Below are 12932 nucleotides of genomic sequence, written 5' to 3'. Positions count from 1 at the left end.
AGCTCTGTCAAAAACATCCTGCTTTAATTCTCCCCTGGGATTGGTAGGATTGTGGGTGATTTCTATTCTCTTTTGGTCTGTGGTTTCTGAATTTTCTACAGTAAACATGTTATTTCTTTTATAATAGGAAACATGATGGAAGCTCTCTTATAAATAAAGGGATAGTTCCAAGCATATAGGTCTAATACTAAAGGTTTATTTATTTGTTTTTTGAATGTTTTGATTTTTTGGTACTCTAACAACCCCACCTCATTCCTGTAGGTGGGCTCTTTGGGAGAGGAAGGAAAGAGGGTGTGGGCTGGAGGGAGAGATGATGTGAACATCTACTCCCTCGAGGACGGGGAGGTAGGCACACAGTCTGGTTACCCCTAGGGTGAGGCTGCAGCTTCTGCAGCATCTTAAGGACAGTGTCTTCAGTGCATGGGAAAGGACTTCATTAGCAGCGTCACAGTGGTGCAGTACAGAGCAACCATCCTTAGCAATCCCCTGGGCCTGGAGATAAGTCATAGCAGAGATTGAATCACCCTGGAATTTCAAACAAGGTTGGAAGTTCACCTCACAAAAAGATAAAAGAAAACCCCTTTGTACCTCTTAAAGTGACAGCTCAAGAGCAGCAGAACACTTCGAATATGGGTTTGCCCAGGCACCTTGCCCCCATGCTTGGGCCCTGCCGTGTCCACCCTTAACCACGTCAGGGATGTCCTGATGTTATGAAGAAAGTTCAAGGACTCCATATGTCTATTTTTTTATGGTACTTCATGTTTCCATTTTTTATTTAAAATTTTGAATTTTATGAAAGCGTCAACAAGATAATTGTAAAAGCTAGTATCTCGTGTGCATGGAGATGGAAGTGAGGTGGTCCCAGTTTCTGCCCTGCTGTCCTCGAGCCAGGGAAGGACCATGTGGTCAACCAGTTCCCCTTGGCCCAGCCCTGGGCGGCTGTAGGAGGTAGGCTCGTTCCAGTGTGGTGGGAAGGTTGGCCTCTGACTGGAAGCCCCCTCTTGCAGACCTCCAGAAGATGCTGCCCTGGCCATGCCTCACACTCTTGAGAGGACGGGGGTGGCTCTAGTTCGGGCTGTGGTTAGAGATGGGACAGATAAGACACAGGACTGAGGCTCTAAGCTGTGGGCTTGTGGTCCACCAGCCTAAGGTCCTTTTGAGGAAGGGAGGTGGGGAAGGAGCGTGGGAGAGAAGGCTTCTTCTTGTTCCGGGCAGGGGCCTTGTCATGTGGGAGAGCCCAAGAGCCCTGGAGACCACCTCACTGAGTCCCCACTTTGCTGCTGAGAATGAGGGACAGAGAAGGGGCCATGCATCCTGGCTGGGGACCCTTGGCTAGTTGATAGGAGAGCTGGGAGCAGTGCACAGGCCTCCTGTGCCAACCCGCTGCTCTGCCTGTGTCAGCAGGAGGGGGGCCCAGCTCTTCCTGGTGCTGGGAGCCTGGGAGTTGGGGAAAGGCCACCTCTCCGGTCTCTTGGGTGGCTCCCTAATCCCTGGGTTTCCTGGCTGTCGGCTGTCATGGGGTGTCATGGGAGGATGACATTAAACGGGTTTCTGTGGGATGTGAGCTGGGGCAGGCACTTCCTGCCGTCTCCCACAGGGGCTCATGGTGCCCAAGGGTTTCAGCAGCAGGGTTGGGCTGCCCACTCAGAGGAGGTGGACCCTGGGCTGGGCCTCAGAGGGCAGGAGGCTCACTGTTCTATTCACAGCTGTAGCCCTTGCTCCTAGAATGTGGCCTGGCCACAGGTCCCCGCTCCATTTAAAGAAAAATGAGTGAACAAATGAATAAATGACTATCACGTTAGGGGCTGGCCCTGAGCAGAGCTGTAAAGTGGGCCTTTTTCCTGTCTGGCCACTTCAAGCCCACTGCCACTGTGTCCTTTCAGCGTCGTTTCTCGCTCTGAAGCACCTGCTCACAGAGGCTGCATCTGAGCCACCCCTCCATCCTGGTCAGGAAGAGAGAACTGTCTCAGGCGGTCAGAAGGCAGGGGTCAGGGAGGAGGCAGATGGTGGCGTTGCTGGCATCTGAGGGGACCACATCTTTGGGCAGCAAAGGCTGATTTCAGGAAAGGTTGGCTTGGTCTGGACACACCAAACCTGGACTGTCAGTGAGTCCAGAGGGTGATCTGTGAGGCAGAGCCTCAGGCAAAAGCTGAAGCAACCCTGATGCCTGGAATGGGCAGGGGAGCTGGGAGTTGGGCTGGCAGGAGAGGGAGTGAGCGGGTCCGAGGGAGCCAGCCTAGTGACGGTGCTCCCACAGGTGCTCGGGAGCCTTGAGTTGTGTCCTGTGAGATGGACGGAGCAGCCAGCAGCAGGGGCCTCCTCTGCCTGCGTGGGGGACAGTGGGCCGTCCTGATGTGTGCAGGACCGCCCCCTCACCTCCCCCCCAGCTGGGATCGTGGACTCACCGAAGTGGCTTTGAGTTCTCATCAGAAGTGCTGGTTGTGGACACACTGGAGAGGACTGAACGTGGATGCACATGCCCCCAGGGCCTGCCACAAGGACAGCATTAGGGCCTGAGGCCCCCCACTCTGCTCCCCTTCCCAGCTCTTGGTGTGACCTTGCAGACCCCTCGGGCTTCTGGATTTGAAGCCTGAGGAAGCAGGATGTTTGCTCCAGAACACCCATCTTGCACCCCACCACCAAGCATGTACTGCTCAGCGAACGATCCCCATCCCATAAGGTATCAAACCACAGTGTTAAAAAGGTGAGGGGGGCCACTGCCCAGGTTTGGTGCTGCTCTGGACCGGAGGAGTAGGGCTTCTGAGGGTCATGGATAGAGGGGGGAGCTCTGGATGGGGCCGAGGAGAGTCCTAGGCCCAGCCGGGAGGGCGGGTTTACCTGGCAGGCGGTGTGGGCATCCCAGCCCCCGGACACTAGGGTCTGCAGCTGGGGCGCGTGCTCTTCCACAAACTGCTCACACTGCAGGAGACAGAACCGGATGTGGGGTGAGCCCAGGCCCGTTGCAGGACTCCCCTGGCTATTGGTCCTGGCCTCCATTTAAGTGGATCACTCCAGGGCTCCACCCTGACCTGGTGTAGGTCCAGCCATTAGCCCTCACTGAACTGCTTCCGTTCTAAGACGTATGGGCCAGTTTAGGCAGACATGGAGGGTTTCTGTCCAGAAAGCCAAGGACATTGGAGATGGAGGGTCTTGAAACGGAGGCCCAGAGGTTCAATTTCAGTCACCACTTTGCCCTCCCTGTATTTCAGTTCTGGAAGAAATGTTAAAGCTCATCTGGTCTTTGAGAACTGATGTGGTGGGCAGTTACTGAGTGGGGCAGTACTGTACACAAAGCAGCCTCCAGGGAAGGCAGGCGGAAGGCTTGCCTCAGAATTCCCTTCCTGAAGGGAATTCACTGTCATCCCCTCTGCGTGGTGGGACTCTAGGATCTCCAAGTCCAGCCCTCTCCTTTGGCAGGTGGGTTTGTCCCCAGTGAATCACACTGGGAGGAGGGAAAGGGCTGGGATAGGACAGGGACCCTGGAGAGAAGGCCAGGCTCTCGGCTGCTCCAGGTGGCCCCAGGTTGCTCATCTCCTGATGGATAAGCCAGCTGTTCTTAGTCCATGAGGGAGGAGGCCTGCTTGTCCTCTGGAGCCCATGCCTTTGTGCAAAGGCCTCTCCGGACCGCAGCAGGTTTTGCCCTAAATTCCAATCCCACAGTTGCTTGGCCTATGTCCAGGCTGTCTGTCTGAGCCCCTCAAGGGCAGGGGTGTGGTCCACTCTGTGTGTCTCTGGGGAGCCTTTCCTGGGCTCCGCCCTCCACTGTGGGTAGGCCCAGGGCCCCAAGTACCCCGCAGGCCTGCCCCATACCTTTTGCCTGTCCAGCCAGGAGCTGAGGCAGACCTGGCGCATTGCCTGTGGCATGGCCTGCTCGCTGCTGTTCCCTGCCTGGGTGGTCACCAACACACAGAGACGGCACTTGGAGTCCTGAGGTAGCCATTCTCCTGACAGGGACCCCAGAGCGGTGAAGCCTAGAGAGAAACTGTCAAGGTTACTCTGCAGAGGCATCCAATTTCTGTCCTCGCTGGTGCAGGAACTAGGAGACCAGCGAGGGAGAGGCCAGGGGAGGGGGGATGAGAGGGGGCAGTGGGCAGGGGCCAGGGCAGCAGGCTCACCTGGGCCAGCGCTGTTGTCGCTGGAGCACCGGAGGACCAGGCCGCAGACCATCTGGGGCAGCATGTGGCCCAGCAGCACATCCAGCAGGATGACAGTGTAGCGCTCAGCTAGGCACTGGCAGATGCCACCCACCACCAGGGGTACCACGTGGCACACCTGGGCCACGGCCACGGCCAGCACACCCTGGGGCAGGGGCCAAGAGAGGGCAAGGTGGAACCTTCCCTGGAAAGATCTACTCCGTGCCCAGCCCTGCTGGGCATTTTGTAGATTTTCCCCTGCTTCCTTCGGGAAGGGATAATGATTATGCTGTTAACAGATAACCACCCTGGGCATCAGAGAGGCTGGGGGCTCTCCCAGGGTCACTGAGTCAGGCCGCAGGCCCAGCTCTGGCTCTGAAGCCTCTGGAATCACGGAAAGGGCTGTAGCTAGCCCAGGGCAGGAACATCGCCACGGCCACGTGGCACTCTGGGGCAGCGGCAGAACCAGACCTGTGTCCTCCCTCCTGCCCCGGAACTTGCTGTGCTCCTTGTGGATGACTTAAGAAGCTCCTGGGCGAAGCCAGAAGTTTCCCCACTGATTCCAAACACAAGCTTTGCGCTGAAGGGCAAGCATGTCAACCTTCACTCCTTTGTTCATTCAGCCAGTACCCATGAAGACCCTGCATGCGCCAGGCTGAACTTGGCCCCGCTCCTGCTTGCAGCCCCCAGTGCCAGGAAGGCTGAGGTGGGAGTCCGACTCAGGGAGTAAGTTTCCTGGAGTTTTATACCTTCCAAACAGGTACGTTATTTCACCAACCATGCCCACCTGCTTGCGTCAGAGCCCACACTCAGCCTCCCCTCCTGCTGCAGTGAGGGAGGGGTGGTCTCTGCTCCGTCAGACGCCAGCCTGTCCACCGAGCTCCGATCCCCTACCCCGCCCTCAGAGCACTTCACCCCTGCATCATCCTCTCTCACCTGCCTCATTACTTCTCCTGTCTGCCAGTCTCACGGGCACATGAACATACTAAAATAGTGTCCATGATGAAAAAGCCTCACCTATCTCTGCTCCTCTCCCAGGAAAACTTCTTCAGAGTTGTTGAAAATTGCTGCTCCTTTACCCTCCCTCTCCCCTGAGCCTGCTCCATTCGGGCTTCTGTCCCTATCGTTCCTCCAAAACAGCTCTGCAGGGCACCAGCAACCTCTCTGTGGCCAGTCGTCCAGTTGTGTCTTGTCTTGATCTATCAGCAGCTGTCAGCCCAGGTGACCAGTCCCTCCTTCTCGAAATGCTTTCTTAAAGTGAATCATGTCATGGCGTCCCCCACTTGTTCCTCATGACTGCTCCTCAGGCTCTTTTGCTGGCATTTCCCTTTCCTTGACGGGGCCTCCTCCTCCACCCTCCACGCTGTGCCCCTAGATGATCCCACCATTCCCTTGGGTTTAAATCGACAACATAGCCAGCGACTCTCAGATTGATTTCTCTGGACCTGAACTTCCCCCTAAGGCTTGGACTTGACTATTCAGCTGCTTGCCTGACATCTCTTGCATGTTGCACAGACATCTTGAACTTAGCACAGCTAGGAGGGAATTCCTTATTTTTCTGCCCCAAACTGCTCCTACTCGAGTTTAGCCAGCTCAGCTGGTGGCATTACCAAAGCTCCAGTTCCTCAAACCAAAGTCTGCAGAGTGTCATCATTGATTCCTCTCCTGTCTTGCCGCCCCAAGTCTCATCCATCACCCACCTCCCAGACACCCCTAGGTCACCATCTTATCTCCGCCGCCCACTCCCCCACCTTCTCTCCTGTTGATTTCGGTAATAATCTCCTAATTGCTCTCCTTGCGCCATCCTCACCTCCCCTCTGCCAGTCCATTCCTCAAACAGCAGGAGATGCTCTTTCTAAAGTGTAAATCACATCCCAGCATCCCTCTGCTTGAAACCCTTCTATGGATTGCATTCAGAACAGAACTCAGTGATTCTTGACCTGGCTTCGACATTTCCACAAGGCCCAGCTGAACCTGCTGCTCTGCCCCCAGCCTGGCCGTAGCAGCCCCGCTGGCTCTGAGTTCCTCAGGCTTCCCGAGCATGTTCTTGATCAAGGCCTGATGCCCATCAGCGCCTTGTTGTCCCCTAGGTCTCAGCTTGTCACCTCCGCTGAGACCCTCCCTGACCAACCAGCCTAAGCCCTCTCCCATCACTGTGCATCCTCTCATCTGTGGTAATTTTATTTTCTGAACTTAACACTATTGGACAAAATCTCTCCTACTGCAGAGCAAACGTGAGAGTGCAGGGACCTCACCTGCTGCTGTGAGCTCCTAGTGACCAGATGGCCAGTGGCCCTGTCTGGGAAGGGCTGTTGCGACAGGGCCTCCCTCACTGGGGTCCATTTTGGGGTAGGGCAGCCCTGGGCTGATGGGGCCCTTGGGCAACAGTCACTGCAAGTCCGGAAGACTCCAAGTTCAGCAGGCAGGGATGGTGAGTCTGTCTGTGGAAGCTCTCCTTTTGAAAAATTAAAGCACCTTTTCTACAGGGACAGCTGTGGATTCTTCTCCATCAGAGATGAGCTGCTGGGGGACAAGCCTGGTGTCATCTGGTTTTCTACTTTGCCACCTGGTATAGTTTGCCACCTGCTTGGCCAGAACAGTCCCTAGGGTTCAGATAATACTCTTAAACAGTCAGACACTGCTGCGGTTCCCCCTGCAGAGCAATGAGAGCTTACATTTGTTGGATGAACTCTAGGCCTGGCACCTACTGGGCCTGGGCCTGCACATGCGGGTCCCCTGATGGGTGCAGTACACAAATGGCTCCCCTTCTACCTCTGGCAGCCAACTGCACCTGGATGGGGCTGTTCGGAGGGGTGGGGGAAGGCGGAGCCTCACCTTGGGAATTACAGCTTGGACCCGCTTGATCAGAGTCCTGCAGAGCCAGCAGAAGGGGAGGGGGATGGGGAGCCGCTGTCCAGAGAGATCCTGGGGGAGAGAATCGTGAGTGGAGGCCAGGTGGGCACCAGGAGGAAGTGTCCTGCGGCTCTGCCTCCCCAGCCTCCTCATCTCTCCTGCCTGCCTTAGGCCTGCCTGGAGCTGCTTTCCCCTTCCTGGCTCTGCCCCTCCCAGGGCCCGAGTGCTCATGGGCCCCAGCTGGGGCCCTAGCTCTCTGGATCCCCACCTTGCTGGGCCCTCACCTGTGTCTGAGGCCCAGGCCTTGCCAGGAGGGCCTCAGGCAGCACGGGGAGGACCAGATTGTCCAGGAGAGGGTCTGACAGCTCTGACTCCTGCCCTGGTTTTGGACGCCCAGGTTTGCACAGGCCCAGGTGCTCACAGATGGCCTTTGGGTTCTAGGGCACAATGAAGGGAAAGGGAGTGGTTAGGACAGGGGGGACCCCCACTCTTGCTCAGTCTGGCTCAAGGACCCAGGGACTAGGACCTCTGTCTTTGGGCCTGGAATGGTGGGAGCAGCCTGGGTGGGGGCTGTACTTTTGGGTTCTGTGGTGGGGGTGCCAGAGATGGGGCTGTAGGGCATCTTTGGTGCAGGTGTCTGGGAATATGTGTGAATGAGTGTGAGCATGCATGTTTGTGGGAATGAATAGGGATAAGCATGTGTGTGAATTTGTCTGAATGTGAGCATGTAGTGTGGGTTTTGCACAAAGACTGAGTGCATAGATTGAGTGTATGACTGAGCATGTTTGTGTGAGGGTATGAGGGTATCTGTAGGTGTGCAAGCCCACTGTGCACAGTGAGCAGGCGGGGCTGCCATCTAGGCACTGTGTTTCCTGGGCCAGTGTGGGCAGACTGTGTGTGTGTAACTCTGGGCATGGATGGGCATGGCGGCCATGCAAGGTGGCAGGCTGGAGGCGAGGTCAGCGGGCCCTCACAATCTGACTCTGGAAATAGTCGATGACCCCTGGGAAGTAGGTGTTGAGCATGTGGTGGCACTGGGGCACGAAGAGCTTCAATGGGAGGATGTCACACTCCTTCTCCAGGAACGTCCGGATTGTGTCCTGGGAGGCAGGTGGGAGCCAACAGGGAAGGAGGGGGACAGTGAGTCTGGCTTGTGGGAGGTCTGCCCATATCTGGGGCCCTGGACGCAGGATCTCCACCAGGCAGGCTGCCCACCCTTCCCCCAGGAAGGGCGGGCACAGGTGGGGCTCCCTTCCGCTCTGGGGGGTCCACCTCAGGCTGCCGCTGAGCTCACTCCCAGAGCCCTCTCCTGGCCAGCAGGCGCCTGGATGTCCCAGGCAAGCCCAAGCCTCCCCATTGGCCTGGAAATGGCCCCTTTAGGAGGGGCTAACCCCTTCTCCCTGCTCTGTCCCCCATCACTTGGCCCCCAAGCTTTATCCAGGATCTGGAAAAGCCTCATTACCTGGAAAATGGCCTCCTTGGCCATCTTGGTGAGGATGTGGACGATGTCTTCACATTCTTGGCACAGATCATCCTGGGGAGGGGCCCCAAGGTGGGCACATGAGTGAGGGGCATGCTCCAGCTTGGGTGGGTGAGGCTCTTGAAGTAGAGTCTGACAGAGTACTCCCAGTCACAGGCAACTGCTCCCATCTATCCCATCTCATCCATCCCATTCCATCTACCCCGTCCATCCCATCCCATCCCATCCCATCTCATCCACCCCATCCACCCCATCCATCCCATCCCATCCATCCTATCCCATTCCACCCCATCCCATCCCATCCCATCTCATCCATCCCATCCCATCCCATCCCATCCCATCTAACCCACCCCATCTATCCCATCCCATCCCATCCCATCCCATCCCATCTACCCCATCCACCCCATCCACCCCATCCCAGCCCATCCCATCCATCCTGTCCTATCCCATCCCATCCCATCCATCCCATCCCATCCCATCCCATCCCATCTAACCCACCCCATCCATCCCATCCCATCCATCCCATCCCATCCCATCCACCCCATCCACCCCATCCCATCCCATCCCATCCATCCCATCCATCCCATCCATCCCACCCCATCCCATCCCTGTGGGGGCTCTAACCCCTCAGGCTCATCCAGAGCCTACCCAGCACTCGCTCTCCCAGACCTTTGGGCCCAGTGTATCCTTGGGTGGTACTCACAGCTCCTGCATGTCCCCAGACTTCCTGTAGACAGTGGCCCAGTGCTCTGCACTGCAATGCTTGCTCTAGGCTTTGGCACCAGAACTCAGGGCCCTGGGCACAGGCTGGGAACGAGGTGGTCCGGACAGCTGCAGTTTGGGGCCAGAACAACCTTGGGATCCAGGCCACACTTGGCACTCTGACCTCACCCAACCTCCCCATCCCATTTTATTGCAAGGGCTTGGCTGTTAACCATGCTGCAGCCAGGCAGCTCTGGGTTCCACCTGCTGTAGTGCCCACCCACTGTGTGACTTGGGACAAGAGGCTGGGCACACACACTTGGGGACTCCCTGAGCCTCAGTCTCTTCATCTTTAAGAGTTTAATGTACAGACAAGGGTTAACATCGGGTGCCAGAGCTCAGTGAGTGGTGGAGATGGCTGTGATGTTCTTTCCACACCTGGCCCCAGGTGGGAAGGAGGTGAGAGGCTGGGGACTCACCAGCACCCAGGCCACAGAGTGTAAGGAGCAGCAGCAGCCATGGCGGCAGGTGTGACTCGGTCATGACGCCTCCGCAGCCTGGACACCCTGCCCGGGGCGGGCCCTTATAGCTGGGGCGGGCGTGAGGGCAGGGCTCTGCAGGAGCAGCAGTGACCTCAGTGTTTGCCGTGGCCCTGGAGGGCCCTCCAGGGGCTCTGATCCCTGCCTGTTCCCAGCAGCGAAACTCCTGCCCACCCCCCCAGCGATTCTCCTGCCCCATGCCCTCTTCCTGTTCCCTTTGCCCTCCTGCCCTGACTCCTATGGGCCTGCACTCCTAGCCCCCTCCAACCAGCGGGCTTTTGAGCCCCCACATCTGGCCCCTCTCTCTAGGCTATGGGAGGGAAATTGAGGTAGGGCCATGGTAGCCAGAGTGATCCCCCTCCCATCTCCACCCCAGGCCTCTCAGGCCTCCTCAGCTCTTGAGCAATGCTCTTAAGAGCTTCCTGCTTTGCTCTTGACCCGGGGCAAGCACAGGAGGGGCAAACCTGGGACCCTCCCAGGCCACCTACCTTCCGTTCCCTCCTTACACTCTCCCCCTGAAAACTCCTCTGGTTCTGTGGACACATGGTTGGCGTTAGTCAGAAGAGTGTTTACATGGAACAGAATGCCCTGAGAGTCTACAACAGGATGTGGAGGCTGAGATTTTCAGAGCAGCTCTTGGACAACCCCATCCAGCTGCACGTGTCCCCTGGGGACCCTCCAGGGTAGGGGCTGGGGCACAGCTAGTGGTTCAGGAGAAAGACACTGTCTTCCGCAGCTGGAGAGGCTCTTTGGTCAGGCTCCCCCCGGCTGGGCACACTCAAGGGCAAGCCTACCACCTGACGGGGACGCCCCATGGTGAGTGCAGGGAGCAGGATGCTAGTGCAGTGCTGCCCCTGCTGATCAGTTTATCTGCCTACTGAGGCCCCCCCCACCCCAGTGGAGGCTCATAGGTCCCTGTACTCCAGGAAGCGCTCCAGTACTCAGGGCGTGGGAGAGGCAGGAATTAGTACCGCGGGACGCAGGATGATCAGTGACACTTTTGAGGTCACACTGGTGTCAAGTAGTTTCTGTTGGCCTCAAGCCATTGTCAGTAGGACAAACACTGTTGCCATTATGGGAGTCGACCAAGAGTGTACAGAAATGTGTGACGCCAAATTGGGAAGCTGGTGACTTACATACAAACCTCAGGAAAGTGGAACTGGGATGTGCTAGTAGTTTCATAAGTGTGAAACCCTTTGATTTCAGACTTTTAGCCTCCAGAACTTTGGGAGAGTCAGTTTCTTGTAAGCTACTTGGGTTTGGTAATTTGTCACAGCAGCGTTAGGAAGTGAAGACAGCTGCCCACCACATTTTCAACCCATCCCACATCCCCTTGTCCTACACCAGGAGCCTGAGCCCATATTTTCCAAATTAACAGCTGCCACATACATTTGGTGCTGGTCAGTGTTGCTGTTGCTGTGCATGTTTTCTGTGACCAAAGGGTCTGACTGCAGCAGAGGACCAGGGAAAGATCTGGATTTCACATCTCAGTGGGGAATAGGCTCTGAGAAAGTGTCCAAAGTGGGTGATATTTGGCTTCAGCATCAGCGATGTCCTCTTTCGACATCTGTTGACATCTTCCCTCAGGGTCCTGACTCAACTCATTTACTTAGCCTTCTGCTCTGAATTCCCTTCCCTCCATTTCTAACTGGGCACTTACTACAGGAAGGGAATGTGCTTGTCTTGTTCATTGCTGATTCTCAGGACCCAGCCTGGTGCTGGGGGCATTGTCGCTGCCTAGTCAACTGACCGCCATACTGCTTCTTTCTTCCTTGCTAATAGAACACAAATTTTTTTCAGGTTCTGGGTGTTTGGAGAGCTGAGTCTGTGCTCCAGTCCCCGGGGGATGCACCATGATTAGGCCAGGCCATTCCCCTTTGCCAGTTAATTACTTTGGAGTAAGCATGTTTTCAGGTTCTGATCAACTGGACCTGATGGAAATTGGCAGGAGTGGGTGTACTTCTGGGAACTGTCTCTTCCTGTTTAAGAGAGAGATGGGGAGAAATGCCTTTTTCCCTTTGGACATTCCCATGCAAAGGTGTGATGTTGGAGCAATGGCAGTCATTCTGTCCCAAGAAGGGAGAAACAAGAGAAGCACAGAGAAGCAACTCAGTGCCCTGACCAATTTAACTAACTAGTAATTTGGAACTCTTTTTGCTCTGTTTATACAGTTTCTAGTCAGATAGTCTGTTATATGCAGCCCAAATTATCTTAACCATAGGTAGAGTGAAGGAAATAAAGAAGAAAGGAAGAGAGAGAGAGAGAGAGAGAGGGAGGGAGGGAGGGAGGGAGGGAGGGAGAGAAGAAGGAAGGAAGGAAGGAAGGAAGGAAGGAAGGAAGGAAGGAAGGAGTCCATTCTTTCCATCATTTATGTGCAGATTAAATTCTGTCCTCCAAGGAGGTCTCCCAGTTTCCCCCCACTTTTCTCCATCTCTCTGTCCCCCACTGCCCCCGCTGACCACCTGTCCTTTGTGACAGCTCTCAGCACTGCAGGACCTGCATGTCTACTTGGAGGCCACAATCCAACCTCAGCTGTGACCCCTCCCGGGGTGCCCACACGTTCTGTTCTGCCCAGGGTCTTGGGATAGGAGTCTTCTGGGCAGAAGCATGGGGGCCTAGGGAGCCTCTTGGGAGAACCCTTTCCCTAAGGGACAAGGGAGTCAGCCTGCCAGACTTAACACTCTAACAAAACCTCATTACCAGAAGAGAGGAGGGAATCTGTGCTTTTTAGGGTGCTGGTCTCCCCACAGCCTAGGCTTGCTCCCTCTACTCCCGCCTGGGTCCCAGGAAAGGAGAGAGTAGAGAGGGCTGCCCTGCTAACACCTTTGTGAAAGGCTGGGATGTAAGGATGTTATGTACAGCATAACACAAGAAAAGTAGAAAAAGGCATTTCTTTCAGTGTTGACACCAGGATGAGCCCAGAGACTCCCGGAAATGCTTGGGAGGGGAGGAGACTTTGTAACAGATGAGATTCTTTCAGAAGTTGGAAGGGAGGGACCCTGGAAGTTCAAGGTTTGACTCTGTCATTAACTCAATTTTTTTAAGCCCATTTTGATATAACCTGAAGAAATAATGGTTCCATTTATTTATTCATTCACTCAATTAAAAAATATGTAATTCACCATGTGCCAGGCACTCTTCTAGGCACTAGAGATAGAGCAGTGATCAAATCTGGTTAAGTTCTTGCCCTTAGGGAGCTTCCTTCCTCTGCTGCTGCTTAGGGTG

General features: G+C 55.7%; 1 protein-coding gene across 4 annotated transcripts; it reads right to left on the bottom strand.

Annotated features, from left to right (window-relative positions):
* Nucleotides 1-737: 737 nt before the first annotated feature.
* Nucleotides 738-10019, bottom strand: SFTPB (surfactant protein B). 4 transcript variants are annotated; one of them, XM_036931105.2, is made up of 11 exons: nt 9648-10019; nt 9170-9297; nt 8449-8520; nt 7961-8086; nt 7271-7423; nt 6969-7058; nt 4116-4230; nt 3811-3971; nt 2839-2919; nt 2406-2489; nt 738-2325 (listed from the first exon to the last, which is right to left on the bottom strand). In XM_036931105.2, exons 1-10 carry the CDS (start codon nt 9904-9906, stop codon nt 2427-2429), a joined length of 1248 nt encoding a protein of 415 aa, XP_036787000.2. In that variant the 5' UTR covers nt 9907-10019; the 3' UTR covers nt 738-2325; nt 2406-2426. The 4 variants fall into 4 exon arrangements, with proteins under 4 accessions (XP_036787000.2, XP_036786999.2, XP_036786998.2 ...); XM_036931104.2 differs by having other exon boundaries at nt 738-1075; nt 4116-4299; nt 9648-10018; XM_036931103.2 differs by having other exon boundaries at nt 4116-4299; nt 9648-10015.
* Nucleotides 10020-12932: the final 2913 nt, after the last annotated feature.

The sequence above is a fragment of the Manis pentadactyla genome, chromosome 2, assembly GCF_030020395.1.
Source record: "Manis pentadactyla isolate mManPen7 chromosome 2, mManPen7.hap1, whole genome shotgun sequence".
Classification (NCBI taxonomy): domain Eukaryota; kingdom Metazoa; phylum Chordata; class Mammalia; order Pholidota; family Manidae; genus Manis; species Manis pentadactyla.
Note: the sequence above shows the minus strand (reverse complement) of the source record. Positions and strands in the feature narration are given on the sequence as shown.